Consider the following 22,577-nt stretch of genomic DNA (forward strand, 5'->3'; position numbering starts at 1 on the left):
CGTTCAGTGCGATGATCCCTGGTCAGTGTGGTTTCTGCTAGCGGACCAGGGCACCTGCTAACCCCCCCATGTCTCCACAGTAACCACTCTTATGATGTTACCATTTGGTAACAGTTTAGCAAACTACACAGCAACGTATATGCTCTGCCATAAGGTCTTTCCCTTTTACAGTGAGGACTATTGCAGAGGGTGGTGGGATTGTGCTATGCATTCAGGTATTCCACAACCTAGAAGTGTGGAGTGGAGCTTGCTAGAAAGTTAGGTCCTTTAGTGGGACAATAGCAAGAACCTTGGCAATAGGGCTTCTTTAAAAAAAATAAAATATATATATAATAATAATAAATATATATATATATATATATATATATATATATATATATATATGTGTACACACACACATGGTATATATATACATACATATATATTTATATACACACATCTACTATATAAAGCTGAATGTGTGTATGTGTGTGTGTATGTGTGTATGTCCGGGATTGGCATCTGCACCGTCGCAGCTACAGCCACAAAATTTTGCAGTGTCACACGTCTGGACCCCGAGAGCGTCATAGGCTATATTGTGAAGTGAAATTTTAACCCCGCGCGTTCCAATTCACCAAACAATTTTGCCCCTATCTACATAATGGGGAAAAAAGTGAAAGGAAAAGTGTTGGAGGCGTCGCAGCTACATAAACAAAATTTTGCACAGTCACACGTCTGGACCCTGAGAGCATCATAGGCTACGTTGTGAGGTGAAATTTTAACCCCGCGCTTTCCAATTCACCAAACTATTTTTCCCCTATCTACATAATGGGGAAAAGTGAAAGGAAAAGTGTTGGAGGCAAATTGACAGCTGCCAGATGTGAACAAGGGGGACTTAAAGAGTGAGAGCGATGGCGCCAAAGAGTATATACCGTACAGTTGCTAAGGTGGGACCCCGACATGGGATACTCACCACACGGGGATATGAACACACACACAAAATGCGCCACACACTACCATGTGCTTGAACACATATACCACCCTCAGCACACATTTCACCACACATACACCAACCTCGCCACATAAAAGTCGAAACACAAAAGTCGCCGCTCAAAACTCACCACGCGCAAAACTCGCCACATGCAAAAAATAGGCTCACGCACAACTCGCCACAAGTGCAAAACTCACTTCATGGAAAACTCGCCACATGCAAAACTTGCACATGCGGAAAAATTGCCACATGCACAAAATTTGCAACACATGCAAAAGTTGCCTCGCACAAAACTTGCACATACTCAAAAGGCACCAGACATAAAACTCACCACGCGCAAAACTTGCTGCACACAACTTGCTACACTAACCTGTCACATGCAACTCGACACACAAAAAGTTGCTACACGCATGTTGCCACACAAAACTCATCTGACAAAAGTCGCTACATGCATGTCGCCACACACAACTCAACACACACAACTTGACAAACGAAACTCGCCCTAAAACACACACACAAGTCTGGTATTATCCTTCAAAAATAAAAATCTGATTAATAAGCAGACAAACTACAAGAGCAACAAATGTACCATATAGGAAATACGGCAGCTGTCAGTCACATGACCTGTCTATTATGTGTATGTGTGAGCTAATATATACTGCCAGGGGAAGTGCTTCCTGTTGGCTGGGGATTCATCAGGCTGCCAATTTAGCTTACAAATACTGAGGTAAAAATACTGAGCAAATAATGTGTGAACGAGGTCTAATACAGGAGATCACACAGGTATATACTATATACAGGGGAGATGACACACAGATATATACTATATACAGGAGAGATGACACAGGTATATACTATATAAAGGAGGAGATGACATACAGGTACATACTATATACAGGAGGAGATGACATACAGGTATATACTATATACAAGGAGGAGATGACACACAGGTATATACTATATAAAGGAGCAGATTACCTACAGGTATATACTATATACAGGAGGAGATGACATACAGGTATATGCTATATATAGAATATGACATACAGGTATATACTATATACAGGAGGAGATGACACACAGATATATACTATATACAGGGGAGATGACACACCGGTATATACTATATACAGGAGGAGATGACATACAGGTATATACTATATATAGAAGGAGATGACATACAGGTATATACTATATATAGGAGGAGATGACATACAGGTATATACTATATATAGGAGGAGATGACATACAGGTATATACTATATATAGGAGGAGATGACATACAGGTATATATTATATACAGGGGAGATGACACAGCAGGTATATACTATATACAGGGGAGATGACATACAGGTATATACTATATACAGGAGATGACATACAGGTGTATACTATATATAAGGGAGATGACAAACATGTATATACTGAGGTGAAAATGAGAGGTGTGAGGTGAAAATGAAAAGGTGTGAGTGCAAAATGAGAGGAGTGAGGTAAAATAGTGTAGTGATCGGAAAATGACAGATGTGAGGTCGAAAAGACAAGTGTTAGGCGGGAATGAGAGGAGTGAGGGAGAAAATGAGAGGTGTGAGGGAGAAAATGAGAGATGTGAGGGGGAAAATTAAAGATGTGATTGGGAAAATGAGAGGCGTGATGGGAAAATAAGAGAAGTGACGTGCTATAACTAACCACAGATATTTACTATGCCCAGGCAACGCCGGGCTCTTCAGCTAGTATATACATATAATCCAAGTTTGAGTTTGCACTTTCTTAAAAGAGAGCATCTGTACTCTAAAAACACAAGAAACACTTCTCCCCTCCCCCCCCCCCCACACCCACACACAAATAAGAAAAACATGTCAATGCTTCCATTACCCTCTATGGGTCCTCATGTTGTACATTCTAAAAACTGACAGAACACACAAGAAAAACAGGTGCGTAAACGAAGATTAAAGTTTCAGGACACAAACCTCGCAGCCAATGATCTCTCCACGATCCTGATCACAAAAAATGGAGGTAATTTTACACCACATTTTCCTTTCACCCATTGAACAATCTCTTATTTTCTGCCAAACACAAATATAAAATATTTCAAGTGGATTTGTCCAATGTACTCTCGTGGTTAGCAAATAGTTAGCCTTTTGGATAATGTACTCATCACCTCCTTACTCCGACAGACATTGAGGGCTTCCTCTGGTAATTTACTAAAACAAAGCAAGCTCATTGCCAAATCCCAGGCCTCCATTCTCTCCACTACTTTCGTCACTTTATACATGGGACGCTCTCAATGTATTCCCTCCATTGCTGTTCTACATTTTCTTGAACATTACTGTTATGCAATGTACTGAAAATTAAGCACTATAAATTTGTACTAACAAGTGATTCAGTTAGTTACAAATACAGCAAACAAATCAATGCAACAAAATACTCCAAAAAATAAGTCATAAAAGTAACTTAGTTAGGGCCACTGCTTTGAATGAGCTACTGTTGAAGACTTTCCATCCAGACATAGTGACATGGATACAGGTCACTACACTCCTCGTCCACACCTTCAGGAATGGTTAAACTTGCTCAGAGCATAATTTGTTCCTCCAATCACTGGCATCATGAAGTCATGGTCCGGAGACACACTATTTTAAGAAACTAGAAGTCAGCTTGCCTTCTCCCACATTGCATCAACCATGTTGCATCAAACCAGTCTGTGTGTAGCATACCCTGAATCACAGTGCTTACTATTTATGATTCAGTGTGAGTTCTTCAGTCAGTCCCTCCCAGACCTGGTGTATTCATTCCAAGAACCAATTTCATCTTCATTGGTTTCCTTCAGGAAACCAGACCAACTTCCTATTATTTTATTTTTCTTGCCTTTTGCACAGCCCACATAAAATGACTGGAAGTGAGAGTGATAGAAAACGTTATTCTGCACAAATAAAAGCCAAAACAAACACAAAAGAAAAAGAAAAAAAAAAAATATATCCTGCACTCGTCATCTGTTAACATGGTCCAAAAATATCAGTGTTTCTAAACGAACATTATTTCATGCCATTCCTAAAGAAAACTATTTATACTACAAGCTCATAGTTGTTTGGGGGAGGTCAAGTGCACCCCCAACGTGCATCAATATCGGAGCTCCAGCTGGGACGCGAGTCATCAGCAGTCACAGGCTAGCAAATCCTGACAGTACTCCCAGAAATTCATCGTATACGCGGTCATTCACATCTTTACAAAAGTGAAAATAAGACCTTGCTTTAGATTCACAGTAAAACATTCAATTCACAGATTTCATGGAAAATGGACTTCACAAACAACTTGTTGAAACAGACAAAACCTCTAATTCTCCAAGAAACTGAGTCAAATATTCTCAAGTTTTGCCAAAAGTCATGATCTCTTTCACTTCATTTCACAGACGCTGTAAGAAGCCAGCTCTCAGAGTTCAGCCTGTCACACAAGTCAAGGAAAAGAAGTGCTGTGGAGCCAATGTAATGAGTCAGTAAGAATAGTTCCCCCTGGACAGCCTGTCAGTAAATGTTGCAAAATTCCTAATTGGGATGGGCACAAAAGGGATTCATGTGGAAATACCATAATGTCTGCACTGTGGTTTCCAAAATGACCGCACACATTTTGCCACCTCTTGTCCCATAGTTCCCAGAAATTACAGGATTCCAAAACTGCAGTGAAACAAAAAGTAAAAAAAAAAAACAACCAACAATGCTTGCAAGGTCAATATCCTGCACACCCTACACTTTTTTAAAATCTTATTTTTTACAGTGCAAAAAAAACGATAAGTTGAAAGGTCCCTGCCATTCTAACACCTTACACAAATCAATACTACAAGCAAATAAGAAACTTTGTAACATTGTCAATACGCCCCTTTCTTTTAAGAGGTTTTTTGTCTATGCCGCATCTCATTCATTACCATTCTGAAAAACTGTTTAAAGTCATCTTAGACAAAAATAGAAGCTGTTCGCTTACTGAAGAATCACATTACAGCTACCTATTGAAGTCTAGGTCAGAAAACTGAAGAGCTAGTGCCTGCAAAGTGGAAAGTTTCTGCAGTGTATACAAGTCACACAACAGCAAAACATAATATTACACATATGCGCATGGCAGCCCATTGAGAAAGGTCAGGTACGCTTCATCACAAATATCGATTTCCCACTCAAGTGTAAAATAATTAGGAACAATTTTTAGTGCAGATCAGGTATTGTACACATTTTAGTAGCACAGATGTACTTGTATACTTCATTTCGCCTATGTGGGTAGAATGGCGTGCCAGCCACTACAGTAGGCAATTCTTTCATGTAGATCAATAAACGGAGGCCACGCATACAAATAACAAAAAAAAAAAAAATCAGACATTTCCAATAGAATCTAAGTTTATAGCTTACTGTAAATAGCCAAAATATAAAAAACATTACAGTCAAGACCACAGGAAATTATAGACACAATGTCTACTCATCCAGTAATTCATAATTACATAGCTATTGGGCCCATAAAAGTCCCAACATTCCAATCCCACATAGTGCCCACCAAACCATGCACAAAGCAGACTGCTTCTACCTAGCAATGTCACACATCCCTGGGAGCACATTTATTACGTGACATGAAAACAGTCTGCATATCATGTAACGAGTGTATGTGTGTCACTGTTCCTACACAGTTAGCTACCTTATTTAATCATGTATTTTTTCACTTTCATGCCATTATATTAAAAGATAAAATATACTGTATTTTTCGGACTATAAGACGTCCCGGACCATAAGACGCACCCCAGACTCCGAGAAGGAAAATAGGGGGAAAAAAATTAATGTGTCCAATGGGTGGGGGTTCGTCAGAGTCCAAACTCAGCTTACCGGGGGGGTTAGGGGGGAATCTGCAGCGCTGGTGGAGCGTGGTCACAAAGGGTGTTCGGTGGTCCAGCAATAGGACTCCCATCCCAGACTGGTGCAGCAGGTTTGGCAGTGCTTATGATGCGGGGGGGGGGGGGTCTGCTGACACTTTCTGAAAGCCCGGAGCTTCCGAACATCCATTGATGTGATGCAGTGGCCTCCGCAAAATCCCATATGAGGCTGGTGCGGAAGGTTCGGCGGTGCGCTGTGGTGCGGGGTCTCCTTCAGCATTTTGTGAAAGCCCGGAGACCTCCGCACATCCATTACTGCAATGCGGTGGCCTCGCATGTTCAGATTAAGATCTCGGCAACGTACCTCTAGGTGCGTCTTATAGTTTGAAAAATACAGTAATAGATTTCATTCTTCCTAAGCCTTTGACCAATGATTCAATAAGCACTAGTTTATCATCTTCAAAATGTGCAACTGACCAAGCAACAAACTATTGTACAATATTAACCATACCCAGTTGTGGACAACATTTCTATTGGTCTACCTGACCGTGGTTTTGTTTTTACAGAGCCCCTGATTTTCCATTTGTTAATGCAAGTGAGCAGCGTTCAAACTGTGATTATCAATTCCTTGGAGATCATTTTGCATCCCTTTCCTGTTTTATTTAGTTCAACTACCTTTTCCAGTAGATCTGTTGACAATTCTTTTAAGGTACCGTCACACTAAGCGACGCTGCAGCGATACCGACAACGATCCGGATCGCTGCAGCGTCGCTGTTTGGTCGCTGGAGAGCTGTCACACAGACAGCTCTCCAGCGACCAACGATGCCGGTAACCAGGGTAAACATCGGGTTACTAAGCGTTACTAATGTTTACCCTGGCTACCATAGTTAAAGTAAAAAAAAAAAACACTACATACTTACCTACCACTGTCTGTCCCTGGCGCTGTGCTTCTCTGCCCTGTGTAAGCACAGCGGCCGGAAAGCAGAGCGGTGACGTCACCGCTCTGCTTTCCGGCTGCCCGGCGCTCACAGCCAGAGCAGAGAAGCACAGCGCCGGGGACAGACAGCGGTAGGTAAGTATGTAGTGGTTGTTTTTTTTACTTTAACGATGATAACCAGGGTAAAGTTCGGGTTACTAAGCGCGGCCGTGCGCTTAGTAACCCGATGTTTACCCTGGTTACCAGCGAAGACATCGCTGAATCGGCGTCACACACGCCGATTCAGCGATGTCAGCGGGAGAGCCAAACAAAACAAAGTGCTGGCCTTTCTGCCCCGACCAGCGACATCACAGCAGGGGCCTGATCGCTGCTGCCTGTCACACTGGACGATATCGCTAGCCAAGACGCTGCAACGTCACGGACCGCTAGCGATATCGTCCAGTGTGATGGTACCTTAATGCTTTTGCTCTCCCCATGACTCACAATCCAGAAACGTCAGTGGCTGAATGAAAGATGCAATAGTCTGTCTGGATCCCAGAAACTCACTCAGCTTTTATGCACACACACTGATTACAAGCAAACAGGTCACAGGTGAGGATGTTGCCTTTAGTAGCCATTCAAACCCATTTGTGTCAAGATCTGTGCATGTTATCAGGCCAAAATCACCAGGGTATGTGAACTTTTGATCAGGGTCATTTGTATGTTTTGGGTTGTCATTAGGATTTAAAAAGAGAACACAATAGTTTGACAATAAATGGCTTCACCCAACCACTAACCATGAGTGGAGAAAAAGTTTTTGGTGTTATCATTCATAGTCTCTGAAAAAGGGTAAGGGTACCGTCACACAGTGCAATTTTGATCGCTACGACGGCACGATTCGTGACGTTCGAGCGATATAGTTACGAGATCGCAGTGTCCGACACGCTCCTGCGATCAGGGACCCCGCTGAGAATCGTACGTCGTAGCAGATCGTTTGAAACTTTCTTTCGTCGTCTAGTGTCCCGCTGTGGCGGCATGATCGCATGGTGTAACATATATCGTATACGATGTGCGCATAGTAACCAACGGCTTCTACATCGCACATACGTCATGAAATTATCGCTCCAGCGTCGTAGATTGCAAAGTGTGACAGCAGTCTACGACGCTGGAGCGATATTGTTACGACGCTGGAGCATCACGGGTCGTACCGTCGTAGCGATGAAAATTGCACTGTGTGACGGTACCCTTAGAAGAAAAAAATTCTGCCGGGGTGTGTAAACTTTTGAACTCAACTATCTGTTATTACTCAATGGTAGTATTCTGCCATCTGGTGGCTACTCTTTGTATTAGAATCTTATTTTCATTATTTTGTGTCTCACAGGTGCTCCCATTGCTTTAATAGTCCTTTGTTTTTACTATTAACTTTTGTTTTATTGTGAATCTTAACCCCTTTACCCTCAAGGGTGGTTTACACGTTAATGACCGGGCCAATTTTTACAATTCTGACCACAGTCTCTTTATGACAGTGTTTCTTAACTCCAGTGCTCAAGACCCACCAGCAGGTCATGTTTTCTGGATTTTTTAAGTATTGCATAGGCAATGGAATTAATGCTTGAGCAGGTGATGAAATTCTCACCTGTGCAATACTAAGGAAATCCTGAAAACGTGACCTGTTGGTGGGTCTTGAGGACTGGAGTTGAGAAACACTGCTTTATGAGGTTATAACTTAGGAACGCTTCAATGGATCCTGATGATTCTAACATTGCTTTCTCGTGATATATTGTACTTTATGATAGTGGTAAAATTTCTTTGTTATTACCTGTGTTTATTTGTAACAAAAAAGGAAATTTCGCAATTTTCCAACTTTTAATTTTTATACCCTTAAATCACAGAGATATGTTACACAAAATACTTAAGTAGCATTTCCCACATGTCTACTTTACATCAGTATAATTTTGAAACCAAATTTTTTTTTGTCAGGAAGTTAAGGGTTAAAAGTTGACCTGCAATTTCTCTTTTTTTATTTTTTTATTTTTTAGGGACCACATCACATTTGAAGTCATTTTGAGGGGTCTATATGATAGAAAAGTGTGACATTCTAAAAACTGCACATCTCAAAGGTGCTGAAAACCACATTCAAAAAGTATATTAACCTTTCGTGTGTTTCACAGGAATTTTTGGAATATTTAAAAAAATAAAATAAAAAAAAATTTAACTTTTCACAAAAATATTACTTCAGCTCCAATTTAATTTATTTTACCAAGGGTAACAGGATAAATTGGACAACTTTTGGGGTCCAATTTCTCCTGAGTACGCCGATACCCTATATGTACCCCCACATATAGGGTATCGGCGTACTCAGGATAAATTGGACAACTGTTTGGGCGCATGGCAGAGCTCGGAAGGGAAGGAGCACCATTTGACTTTTCAATGCAAAACTGACTGGAATTGAGATGGGACGCCATGTCGCGTTTGGAGAGCCCCTGGTGTGCCTAAACATTGTAACCCCCCACAAGTGACACCATTTTGGAATGTACCCCCAAGTGTTTCACTACAGTTTATAACACAGAGCCTTGAATATAGAAAACCTTTTTTTTTCCCCCTCACAAAAGTTTTTTTAGCTGCCGGTTTTGTATTTTCCCCAAGGGTAACAGAACAAATTGGACAACAACTTTAGGGGTCCAATTTCTCCTGAGTACGCTGATACCCCATATGTTGAGGTAAACCCCTGTTTGGGCACACGGGAGAGCTCGGAAGGGAAGGAGCACTGTTTTACTTTTTCAAGGCAGAATTGGCTGGAATTGAGATCGGATGCCATGTAGTGTTTGGAGAGCCCCTGATGTGCCTAAACAGTGGAAACCCCCCAACCCTAACCTTAGCCCCAACCCTAACCTTAGCCCCAACCCTAACCTTAGCCCTAACGTGAAAATGAAAATAAATACATTTTTTAAAATTTTATTATTTTTCCCTAACTAAGGGGGTGATGAAGGGGGGGTTGATTTTATAGGGGGTTTTTTGGCCGATTTTTATGATTGGCAGCCGTCACACACTAAAAGACGCTTTATATTGCAAAAAATAGTTATTGCGTCTCTACATTTTGAGAGCTATAATTTTGCCATATTTTGGTTCACAGAGTCATGTGATGTCTTGTTTTTTGCGGGACGAGTTGACGTTTTTATTAGTACCATTTTTGAGCACGTGAAATTTTTTAATCACTTTTTATTCCGATTTTTGTGAGGTAGAATGAACAAAAACCAGGTAATCATGAATTTCTTTGGAGGGGCGCTTATACTGTTCCACGTTTGGTAAAAATCGCTAAAGCAGTTTTATTCTTCGGGTCAGTACGATTACAGCGATACGTCATTTATATCATTTTTTTAGGTTTTGGCGCTTTTATACGATAAAAACTTTTATATAAAAAATTATTTTTGCATCGCTTTATTCTGATGATTATAACTTATTTTTTCGTTAACGACGCTGTATGGCAGCTCGTTTTTAGCGGGACAAGATGACGTTTTCAGCAGTACCTTGGTTATTTATATTCGTCTTTTTGATCACATGTTATTCCACTTTTTGTTTGGCGGTATGATAAAGCGTTGTTATTTGCCTGTTTGTTTTTTTACGGTGTTCACTGAAGGGGTTAACTAGTGGGACAGTTTTATAGGTCGGGTCGCGGACGCGGCGATACTAAATGTGTACTTTTGTTTTTTTATTTAGATAAAGAAATGTATTTATTGGAACAATTTTTTTTCCTTTATTTAGGAATGTTTCTGTTTTCTAACACATGTAAAAAATTTTTTTTTTTTTTTTTTTTTTACTTTGCCTGGGGGGGGTGGTGACATCACAGTAAAGTGACAGATCGCTGATCTGACACTTTGCTGATGTGACAAAGGGAACTGCAATCTGACAGGCAGTGCTGCAGGCTTGCAAGCACCTGCTCTGAGCAGGAGCTTGCAAGCCACCTCCCTGCAAGACCCGGAAGACGCCCCGCGGCCATTTTGGATCCAGGCCTGCAGAGAGGAGGAGGTAGGAGACCCTCAGAGCAACGCGATCACATTGCGTTGCTCCGAGGGTCTCAGGGAAGCACGCGAGGAGCCCCCTCCCTGCGCGATGCTTCCCTATACCGCCGGAACGCTTTGATCATCTTTGATCACAGTGTGCCAGGGGTTAATGTACCAGGAGCGGTCCGTAACCATCCCTGGCACATAGTGTCGGATGTCAGCTGCAATAGTCAGCTGACACATGGCCCCGATCGGCTGCGCTTCCCCCGTAAGCACGGCTGATTGGTGATGACATACTATCCAGTCGGTGGTAATACGGGCCCACACCATCTCGACGGGATAGTACGTCATATGTCAGAAAGGGGTTAAAGTATTTATGAATATATTACACACATTTTTCTGATTTTTTAATAAATTGGAGTAACACTTGCATGATATGTTCTTTCTGCATGCTCTTCCCTATACTGGAATTACTTTCTGAAATCTAAGGCTTCTTTCTATACTTATACTCTCCATGAGTCTTCAGAAGGATTCTGTATTACCCTAATATGAATGGTATACCAAAACTTTATAAGGGTTTACTATCAAGACAAATTAATACCCAAGGCATTGATCAATAGCACAATTAGACCATTTAGAATGGTTTCTTTATGCCAAATTAGTTCTTGGTGATTCAATGGGACACCCATAATTGTTATCAAGCACTTTATAGTTACAGTGCCAACCTGGAAAAAAAAAAAAAAAAGATGAAAGGGGCATATAATTTGTTTATGTGTGGCTAATTGTCAAATACTAATGTTGCTTCCCGCATTTTTATAGAATTAAAATGACTGTGCAGCACTACCCCAACAGATGTATTAAATCATTAGTTACTTTGTATGAACACAATATAATAGGCAACACCAAGTATGACCAGACATAATGTACTTCACATGGACACCTAATGACATATTACACTATACTTAGGAAACCGAAAAGGGCCTCTTACCTTTACATGGCTCTGTGCACCCAAGTTGTAGATTTCACTGGGTTTTACTTCATTAATTATTTTTACTAGACATGTGCTATCAGTCAGATCGCCATAGTGCAACTTCATGTCTAATGTGTGAAATAAGCAATAAATTAGGAACTTGATACATTTTGTTGGAACATATCTTCAAAATTTATCGGCTTGAATATGTATATAACACTTTGAATCACAAATTGTGAAATTAAAAGCATAAATTGACACTGTGTGGAATCTACAGTGTGTTTTATGCTGCAAGTTTTCCCAGCAGCACGATTACCGGTACTCGATTTCATGAAGCCTCATCTAGAATGTGGCAACTGTAATACGCCAGGGAATTTTCTCCTGGGTAATGTGTATGTGTATCCTGGGCTAAAGTGAAAACCCTCTGGGTTTCAGCAGGTGGCAATAAAGAGAAGCACCAAAGACCAAAGGGGACAGTGAGCAACGAAGGCGAGAAGTGAAGAGATGATTTTTTTTGTTGTTTTATAATGCTCTAAGGTCTCTCCATAACCTAGGTCTTAAAATATTGATATTGCAGAGAAATTTGCTGCACATTGAATTTCCCAGTAAAATCTGGGTGATTTGGCAAATTCCAATCTCATCAGATCTGCTCCTCTCTATAGCACAACGTTTGTCTCTCCCATGATACCTTAATATTGGCTTTCTACAGCGCTCCAGTATTGAGTAGTATATAATATGTCAATATGAGGTGGCCAGCACCCCATAGCAACTTTCAGGGTCAAGCTTTGCTAATTTTTTTTTTATGGTCTTCTCACTTAGCAATATGCTAGTGTGTGCCCAGGGAATTCTTGCCTCTACCTAAACAGATCTGGCTGACTGGCTAATTTTTTATATTGATATATTAGAGACAATTCAATACTGGAGTGCTATAGACCTAGGCAGCAGAGCTGAGCGGATCTGAAGAAATTTGAGTTTGCCAAATTGTGTGGATTTTACAGGAAAATGTGAATATTACTGTATGCAAATCTTGTAAATAAAAAAATATATGTTCGGTTTGTGTTGGTGGACAAGATTTATTTTATCCAACAGGTGAATTAGTTATGGAGCAATTACTGCACGGCCTTAAACTAGCAGGAAATGCAAGCAGTCATATAGAGAAAAGGTCTAGTAGAGGACTCATGGGAACTGCAGATATTGCACAGTAAACCCTGGCAGCACCAAAACAGATGTACTATACAGAGGTAGGCACAACAAAACAGAAAAATCAATACTTTAAGCTATGGCGGCATCATGTAGTGAGCAGTCAGACACATAGGTACTTTTCTGTGTCTTTCGTAAGCTTGGTAAACCCCTTATAACAATTAGATACTAACGTATGAACAAGTTACCGACACCACACAACCAGTAAAGCATATGAAACAATAAGGTCTCATATGTCCTTATATTACAGCACCATGTATGAAGCTGCAATAAGGAATACATAGCAAGCATGGAAATTTACCTTACCTTTAAATGCTTGAAATTTTACATGGCTCCATTTTGTGCTTCAAGAAGCACTTCCATCAAAAGTGTTTATCCGTTTAGTGCTATATACTATGATTACAATATATTGTGTACTTACAAGTGCTCATTTTGCCTTTCTACCAAGTTAATTCATCTCTTGTCCATTAGGTCTACATGTCACGTGATTATTAACAGACTAGCTGAATCCTGAAGCTCTATGTAGAAACAGGACGTCTGTTATCCCTGTGCGAGTCATCATTAAAGACTAACTCACTGCAATTCCCTGGCAGGTGGAGAAAAGTGGAGCAGCTGGGTCAGGAGGTGAAGAAAAGGTGGACCTGGGCTGCAAGGAACTTTTCCTGCTCCGGAGGTAAAAATCAATAAAATCTTTATTTCACAAAAATAGAAAGAAAGAGGTTAGCTGCTAGGTCACAGACTGGTATTTAGCGGGGGAGAAATGCCGTTGTATCACTGAACGCGTTTCTAATACGTGTGGTGTTCTTAGTCCTTGGTATCACAATGAGCAGTCCGACTCAGAATAAAAATACCTTGATCAGGTGAAAGGCATACAGGATAATTAACAAGCGTAATAAAAACCAACACATGTCAAATGACAAAAAAAGAAATAAATTATGTGCAAAAGCAAACAACCAAAAATGATAAATATATGCCAATAGTGCAACATAATTTCCTTTTTTCGTTTAACCCTAGATGCACCCGAGTATTTAGTAGATAAATCCAATATGCATGGGCAGCACGGTGGCGCAGTGGTTAGCACAGCAGCCTTGCAGCGCTGGGGTTCTGGGTTCTAATCCCACCCAGGACAACATCTGCAAAGAGTGTGCATGTTCTCTCCGTGTTTGCGTCGGTTTCCTCCGAGTTCTCCGGCTTCCTCCCACATTCCAAAGACATACTGATAGGGAATTTAGATTGTGAGCCCCAACAGGGACAGTGATGATAATGTGTGCAAACTGTAAAGCGCTGTGGAATATGTTAGCGCTATATAAAAATAAAAGATTATTATTATTATTATTAATATGCCTCCCTATCGCATAACTTTCTCCCTATCCCCACCACGTAAATGATTATGAACTTTTTCTATTATAAATACTTTAAAGTGCATAATTTGCCTGTTCTGAACTGTAATAAAGTGATTTGAAACATTGGAGACATGGCAGGTTGTAGGTTGAGTGATATCGTATAAATGTTCTCTGATCCGGTCTTAATTTTCTGATGGTAGAACCTACATAATATAATTTGCAATGAACACATTCAATTATGTATACTACATGATTAAAATTGCAGTTTAAGAAGCTTTTTATTTTAAAGTTTTTTAACACTAGAAAAGTTTTTTTTTTTTGGAACATGAGCAGGTCTTTCAGGGATGTTGTCCGCATTTGAATAAGCCCATAGTTGATAACCAGTTAGAGGGATTTTTCATTTTATGTGGATCATAAAAACTGGGTGACAAAGAATTGCCCACAGTTGGAGCTCGCCTATAAAATATTTTTATACCATTTTTAAGGATTTTATCCATAGTATCTCTTAGGACAGGGGTGTCAAACTGCATTCCTCGAGGGCTGCAAACAGGTCATGTTTTCAGGATTTCCTTGTACTACACAGGTGATACTTTAATCACCTACACAAATAATGAGTTGGTGATTAAATTATCACCTGTGCAGTACAAGGAAATCCAATACTGGTTTTTCCTGAAAAGGATTATTTTTGATTTTGCTGCAATTGTAGACAGTATGAACACATTCAGGATCGGAAACCGCTGTAATACGTTCCGACTTGTTTTTGGTAGCTGCGATATTAAATAGCACGATCTATAGTCCAATTTGGGTATTTTCTCTTGGTGGGACGTTTTCTGATATTTTTTTCAATAGCAAAAAAGGTTTCATTGCTATTGAAAAAAATACCGTAATCTAGATGTCCTAAGAGATGATGATACTATGGATAAAATCCTTAAAAATTGTATAAAAATAGTTTCTAGGCCAGTTCCAACTCTGGGCAATTCTTTGTCCCCCAGTTGCTATGATCCAAATAAAATGAAAAATCTCTCTAACTGGTTATCAACTACGGGCTTATTCAAATGCGGACAACATCCCTGCAAGTCCTGCTCATGTTCCAAAAAAAACATTAACTTCCTAGTGTTCAAAAAAAAAAAAAAAAACTTTAGAATTGCAGTTTAAGAATTTTATTTTAATCATGTAGTATATATAATTGAATGCGTTGAATGTAAGTTATATTATGTAGGTTCTACCATCGGAAAATTCAAAGACAGGATCAGAGAAGATTTATACGATATCACAACCTACAACCTGCCATGTCTCCAATGTTTCAAATCACTATTACAGTTCATAACAGGCAAAGTATGCACTTTAAAGTATTTGCAACAGAACAAGCTCATAATCATTTACGTGGTGGGGATACGCGATAGAGAGGCATATTGGATTTATCTACTAAACACTCGAGTGCCTCTAGTGTTAAGGTACCATCACACTGAACGATATCGCTAGCGATCCGTGACGTTGCAGCGTCCTGGCTAGCGATATCGTTCAGTTTGACACGCAGCAGCGATCAGGATCCTGCTGTGATGTCGTTGGTCGCTGCAGAAAGTCCAGCACTTTATTTCGTTGCTGGACTCCCTGCAGACATCGCTGAATCGGCGTGTGTGACGCCGATTCAGCGATGTCTTCACTGGTAACCAGGGTAAACATCGGGTTACTAAGCGCAGGGCCGCGCTTAGTAACCCGATGTTTTACGCTGGTAACCAGGGTAAAGTAAAAAAACAAAAACAAACACTACATACTTACCTTCCACTGTCTGTCCCCCGCTGTGCTTCTCTGCACTGGCTGTGAGCGCCGGCCAGCCAGAAAGCAGAGCAGTGACGTCACCGCTCTGCTTTCCGGCCGCTGTGCTCACAGTCAGTGCAGGAAAGCACAGCACCGGGGACAGACAGCGGAAGGCAAGTATGTAGTTTGTTTTTTCACTTTTACGATGGTAACCAGGGTAAACATCGGGTTACTAAGCGCGGCCCTGCTGCAGCGATCCGGATCGTTGTCGGTATCGCTGCAGCGTCGCTTAGTGTGACGGTACCTTAATTTCCTTTAGGTTTAATGTTGCACTAGTAACATATTTATCATTTTTGGTCTTTTGCACGTAATTTTTGTTTGTCATTTGACACGTGTTAGTTTTTATTACAGTTGTTAATTATCCTGTATGCCTTTCACCTGATCAAGGTATTTTTATTCTGAGTCTGACTGCTCATTGTGATACCGAGGACTAAGAACACCACACGCGTTCAAAATGCGTTCAGTGATACAACGGCATTTCTCCCCCGCTAAATACCGGTCTGTGTCCTAGCAGCTAACCTCTTTCTCTTTTTATTATTGTGAAATAATGATTTTTTGATTTTACCTCCGGAGCTGGAAAACTTTGTCTTCTCTTACCAGTCTTCAGTGTCAGGCAGAGACGCCCTTCCGTGCTCGGATTTCTTTCATGGACTTTGAAAGTACCTACGAGGGTGAGCTGAAGTTTCACTTTTTTACTGCAAGGAACTTTGCAGTGTGGTAGTTCTAATGATAACTCATTAAGGGAAAAGAGACCTCCTGTTTCTACATACAACTTAGATGGATTCAGCTAGTCAGTTTTTAGTCATATGAAGTCAGACATAATAAAATAAGAAAAAACTGGGTAGAAGGGCAAAATGAGCGATTATAAGTGCACAGGGATATATGATCGCATTATATTAAGAAAATGAAAATTTTGATGGGAGTGCTTCTGTAGAAGGGTTTGAATAGAAGTGGATGAGAATCTAGTCAATATGTTACCACAACTTTGCAAATCTCATTTTTGTTGTCAGGTGACCGCACACTAGCGCTGGCAATAAAGGAAAAAAAAATTGGGAGTGTGCGCATTGCACACAGACACTATTCAGTAATTTAAAAGTAGAACGTTAGCCCCAGTACTCTAAGGCCTTCCCGCACACAGATGCAGCGTCCTAGTCTCCAAGGAGCACACTTGGAAAAATTAATCATCAGTAGAACAGAAGGACGACATCCAGACTTTAGCAAAGTAAAAAATATTTTTATTCTGCCAAATGCAGTGCAACATTTTGACAATCCCAGTCTATATCAGACACACACAATCATGCAAATAGCAGATTTAAATAGCATTACTAATTAGTGACCCCAACAGGAACCAGTATCACCCCCTCTAAAGGTACCTTCACACTGAGCAACTTTCCAACGAGAACGACAACGATCTGTGACGTTGCAGCATCCTGGAAAGCGATCTCGTTGTGTTTGACATGCAGCAGCGATCAGGATCCTGCTGTGACATCGCTGGTCGTAGCTGAAAGTCCAGAACTTTATTTGGTCGTCAGGTCGGCGTGATTCGTCATGTTTGACAGCAAAAGCAATGATGCCTGCAATGGTTTTTCATGGAGCGAACAACCAGCGAGAACGATAAGTACATCACTGGATCGCTCCTACATCATTCTGGAGTTGCTGTGTTTGACATCTCTACAGCGACCTAAACAGCGACGCTCCAGCGATCTAGTTTAGGTCGGATCGTTGTCTATATCGCTGGAGCGTCGCTAAATGTGATGGTACCTTTAGTGTCCCAATCTGGAGTAGAATATCCTTGGATGCTTATGATCTGTACATTTTGCTGTGTTTTTTTGATTCAGTATGTTTTTATTGATTTTTGTTTTTCCTATTTTAAGGTTCATCTATGGGACATCAGAGTTAGGCTATGTGCACACATTGCAGAAATGCTGCAGAAATGTCCGCAGCATTTCCGCAACTCCCTGCCGTGGATAAAACGCATTCGTTTTACTGCAAAACAAGCATTTTGCAAGCGTATTTAGCCTATAGAATGCTTGCGTTTCCAAGCGATTTGAAGCATCACTTGGAAAAGTGATTGACAAGTTGGTCACACTTGTCAAGCACAGTGCTTGACAAGTGACCAACTTTTTTTATTGATGCTTCCTATGCAGCATCAATAGTAAAAGATAGAATGTTAAAAATTAAAAAAAAAAAAAAAAATATGGTTATTCTCACCTTCCGACAGCTCCCGATCTCAGCGGTGCTCCCGTTACGTTCCGTTGCCAGGGATGCTTTGCGCGGACCTTTGTGACGTCATAGTTGCGTGATCATGACGTCATCCCAGATGATTTGCGCAATGCATCCCTGGGAACGGAAGCAGTCGTGTGCACCGCTGAGAGCCGGGAGGACTCCGGGGGCCATCAGAAGGTAAATATGTCCCTTTTTTTTTTTTTTCTACTGCAATATTGTACCTAGGGCCTGGAGAAGAGCCTCATCTCATCCAGACCCTGGGTACCATACGCACATGGAGTGCTCACTTTACGCATGGTGGGCATAGCCACATGCGTAAAATGAGCGTTTCAATGCAATACTATGGCTGCGTAATCGCTGCGAATCCGCAGAACATTAACATGCTGCGGATTTTACCACTATGCGACTCCGTAACGGGAAAATCCGCAACATGGGCACAGCAACTGCAGAATCCCATAGGATTGCATGGGAAAGCATTTTTAAGTTTTTTTTTTAGAGTTTCCGCTGTGGCAAAAAATGCGGCAGAAACACATAAAAAGACTCAACGTGGGCACACAGTCTTATGGTTTGACTGGAATTTCTGCTGGTCTGTTCTATGGAAAGGTCTATTTGTCCCTTTCGGTCTCTCCTCCGTGGGTTTTGCCTTATCCTTCATTTTTTGATTATCCTTAAAAGGAGTTATTTTTCCCCTTTCTTCCCCACTTTTTTTTTTTTACTTTTGACATTTCATTATGCAGCAGTCTTTCTTTACCTTTAACATACAGGACCCATAGTCATGTGATTTCGATTCACAGTCAGGTAACTCAATTACCGATAAAGATATTGTCCATTCGGGAAAAGAAATATAGAGAGTCATGTGACAGCCTGATACACCAAGATCCGATCTAGGACTGGACGATATCGGGATGCATTACTTTACCTCAGATCCGGGGACCATCTGGATTGGTGGACTTGTTGCCATAGCTACAAGGAGGTGGTCGCAGTAGGGATTCTGCGATTTTGAAATCATTTTATGACATTTGAAACATCATCTGTATGTTTCTTAATTGCTGTAATGTATACCAACGCCGTTCCATTTGTACTATATGTAATAAATATGCTGTGCAGGGAGTTTTTAGAGGTTATGTGCGGAGTTGTTAGTAAGAGGGAGGCGATTCTTGTTCCTATTGGCGTCACTAATTAGTAATGCTATAAACTACTGATTGCACTATGGGGTATGCTAGATAAGGTGTCAAAATGTTGCACTGTATTTGGCAGAATAAAATGAAGATTTTTTACTTCGCTCAAGTTTGGATGCCGTCCCTCTATTCTACTGATGACTATTCAGTAACTTGTCTAGAGCCTGGAAAACCCATTTAATAATATCAAGTACAGGAGAATATGCTCTAATGAAAATGTATATTTTAAAAACACATATATAGTTAAGTTAGCATATTCTGTCTATTGCAGTGTTTAAATGTCTATGTAGGGAAAATGGAGAAGAATTTTTGGATATTTTGTCTTACAGGAGACCTGAATAAAACCGTAAAAGGAATACAGAAATGGCCTTACTTCCTTCTATATGAGCTTGTGGATTCTTGTACAGATGCTCAATCCTCCCAGTGTTGAAAGAGCTTGATCGACGTACAATGCCATGCACCTGTGAATGACAAACCACAAAACATGGTTCATCCCTTGTGACTGACAGGTCCACATCGTCAGACGTCTTGGAATGTGTGATAAATCACTCCTGCGATTCAGTGCTGAAAATGTCAGTTTGTAACGACAAAAAAGGAGAAAAAAAACCCCTATAAACTAACTATGCATTGTAACATTACAACAAGCAAATTAGGTGCCCAAGCTGTCAACATAAACAGAGATGGCTCTAGTGGTAAGAGTTCTAGTATTCAGCTAGGACACCGCACAAGTATATGAGTTGAGGAGGGTTTTTTTCTTCTTTCTTTAGGGTACTGAGGAAGAAAACTAGTCTAACTATGGTTCCCATTGAGCAGTACATGTAAATGTTACACAGTAATATAAATAGACTCAACGCTAGGGAAGAACAAACAAAGGAAAAATGTATCAGTCAGCTATTTTTTCCTTTCAAAAGCCCCGATTAAGTGTTCTCATGTCCTTATGACTGGGTTCTGTGTAGACATTCGGCAATCCTGTCCTGAGCAGCTCATGGACCGACACCGCATCATCCTTCAGCAATGTGATGAAAGACTTCAGGAAAAACCCACTCTGCCAGTCGGTTGGCACTGCCATGAATCGTGCTCACAGCAGATATTCAGAGACCCTCTGTGCAGTGTGGCAGCCTTCACATTCTTTCCCTCCTGTTTTGTTCTTTCCCTTTTGAAGGAATGTTCATGGAGAAAGAAAAACTTGTCAACTTGTTAATCTGTGACAACAAGTATTAATGTAAGGATTGATGAAAGCTGGGGTTGTCTGCTGCTAATACAGGTGTAATATAAACATTATGACAAGCCAAAATGTGTGCAAAAGGGATAATCTGGGGAAGAATGCGAGATAAGATAATCTTTACTCTTCACACAGACAGTTAACTCTTTCAAGACAACTCAAAGAAGTCATCATCCACAAATGAGTATTTAAGGGATATAAAGCTCAATGCATGGTGGCCTGAAAGTGACAGATACTACATGGGGGAGGGAAGGTTGTTTTATTAACTCTTTTCTTTGCTTTGATTTTTCAATTCACCATCCTAAATCAACACTATGTATTATGTGCACCAACACCCTATTAAATTGTGTCATAAGACTGTATTTACATGTTGCAGTTGCATTGCTTTTTTTGCCATATTTGAAAAGGATTGTGAATGTTTTTGCTACAATTTAGAAACTTTGAAGGAAAAAAAAACCCACACAAGGCAGCTGCAACATGTGAAGTAAACCATAATATACAGTAATAATTATCTTGCATATATCAGACTTTTGGCAAAGCAGCATTTCAGGAAAAACATGATGAGGTTAGAGAAGAATAACTACAGAGTCTAGATCACAGTGTCTCCAGTCATACACAGGTGACATGTTGCTAAGGAAAGTCAGTTACTCTATTTTGTTAAATAGCAGCAACTACATTCAGCGTTCAACCAGTGATTCAGGCAAAACAACAGCAATATTTTTACGCTTTTTATGTAAAAAAGACCAAGTTGATACAGACTGAAAATCTTAGATTTCACATTAAGGCTACGTGCACACGTCAGGATTTCTGGCAGAAATTTTCCTGACAAACCTGACATTTCTGCCAGAAATCTGCATGCGTTTTTTTGGCGTTTTATTGCACGTTTTTTTATGCTTTTTTTTTGCGCTTTTTTGATGTGTTTTTTTCTTGCGTTGTTTCCAAATGCATAGAATAGCGGGAAAAACGTGAAAAAAACGCAAAATTAATGAACATGCTGCTTTTTTACCGCAATGCGGTTTTTTTTTTGCGGAAAGAAACACATCATGTGCACAAAAATTGCAGAATGCATTCTAAATGATAGGATGCATATGTCTGCAGATTCTAATACTGTTTTATTGCGCTTATCGCGAAAAAACGTTGTTATCCTTATTAATGGTTATCCTTTTTCTGCATTACAGATTTCAAGCCAACACATCTCTAGAATAAATCTGATGAATGTCTTCCTGTAGAGATGCCAACCACATTGTAATACACTGCTCAAAATATATATGGTAACACTTAAACAGCACAATGTAACTCCAAGCCAATCACTTCTGTGAAATCAATCTGTCCAGTTATGAAACAACACCGATTGTTAATCAATTTATCCTGCTGTTGTGCAAATGGAACAAACTGGAAGAAACAATAGGCCATTAGCAAGACAGCCCCTAAAAAAAGAAAAAGAGCGGTTCTGCACAGTGACCACAGACCATTTAATTATTCTCATCCTGTTTGTCTGTTTTGGTCACTATTGCATTTGGTCTTTGCTCTAACCTCCAGAGGTGCAGTAGCAACCCACAGAAGTTACTCAGGTAGTGCAGCTCATCCAGGATGGCACATCAATACAAGCTGTGGCAAGAGTAGATGTGTCTGTCAGCACAGACAGGCAAGTACACCAGGAGACGTGGAGGTGGTCGTAGGAGGGCAACAACCCAGCAACAGAACCGCTCTCTCCTCGTTTGTGCAAGGAGTAATAGGTACAGTAATGCCAGAGCCCTAAAAAATTACCTTCAACAGGCCACTAACATCCATGTTACTGCTCAAACTGTCAGAAACAGACTCCATGAGGGTGGTATAGAGGCCTGACTACCACAAGTGATTGTTGTACTTACAGCCCAACACTGTGCAGGGCGATTA

The 22,577-nt window shown here is 40.5% G+C and overlaps 1 protein-coding gene across 1 annotated transcript in view; it reads right to left on the bottom strand.

The window, feature by feature from the left end:
• The window catches only part of GMDS (GDP-mannose 4,6-dehydratase), a 1,108,130-nt gene that overhangs the window by 834,140 nt on the left and 251,413 nt on the right, over positions 1–22,577 (bottom strand). Inside the window, exons 4-5 of the mRNA XM_069730760.1 lie at positions 19,833–19,920; positions 11,713–11,822 (exon numbers count right to left, since the gene is read on the bottom strand). Coding sequence (XP_069586861.1) covers positions 11,713–11,822; positions 19,833–19,920 — 198 coding nt within the window. The remainder of the gene's footprint in view (positions 1–11,712; positions 11,823–19,832; positions 19,921–22,577) is intronic.

The sequence above is a fragment of the Ranitomeya imitator genome, chromosome 6 (genome assembly GCF_032444005.1).
Source record: "Ranitomeya imitator isolate aRanImi1 chromosome 6, aRanImi1.pri, whole genome shotgun sequence".
In the NCBI taxonomy this organism is placed as follows: Eukaryota; Metazoa; Chordata; class Amphibia; order Anura; family Dendrobatidae; genus Ranitomeya; species Ranitomeya imitator.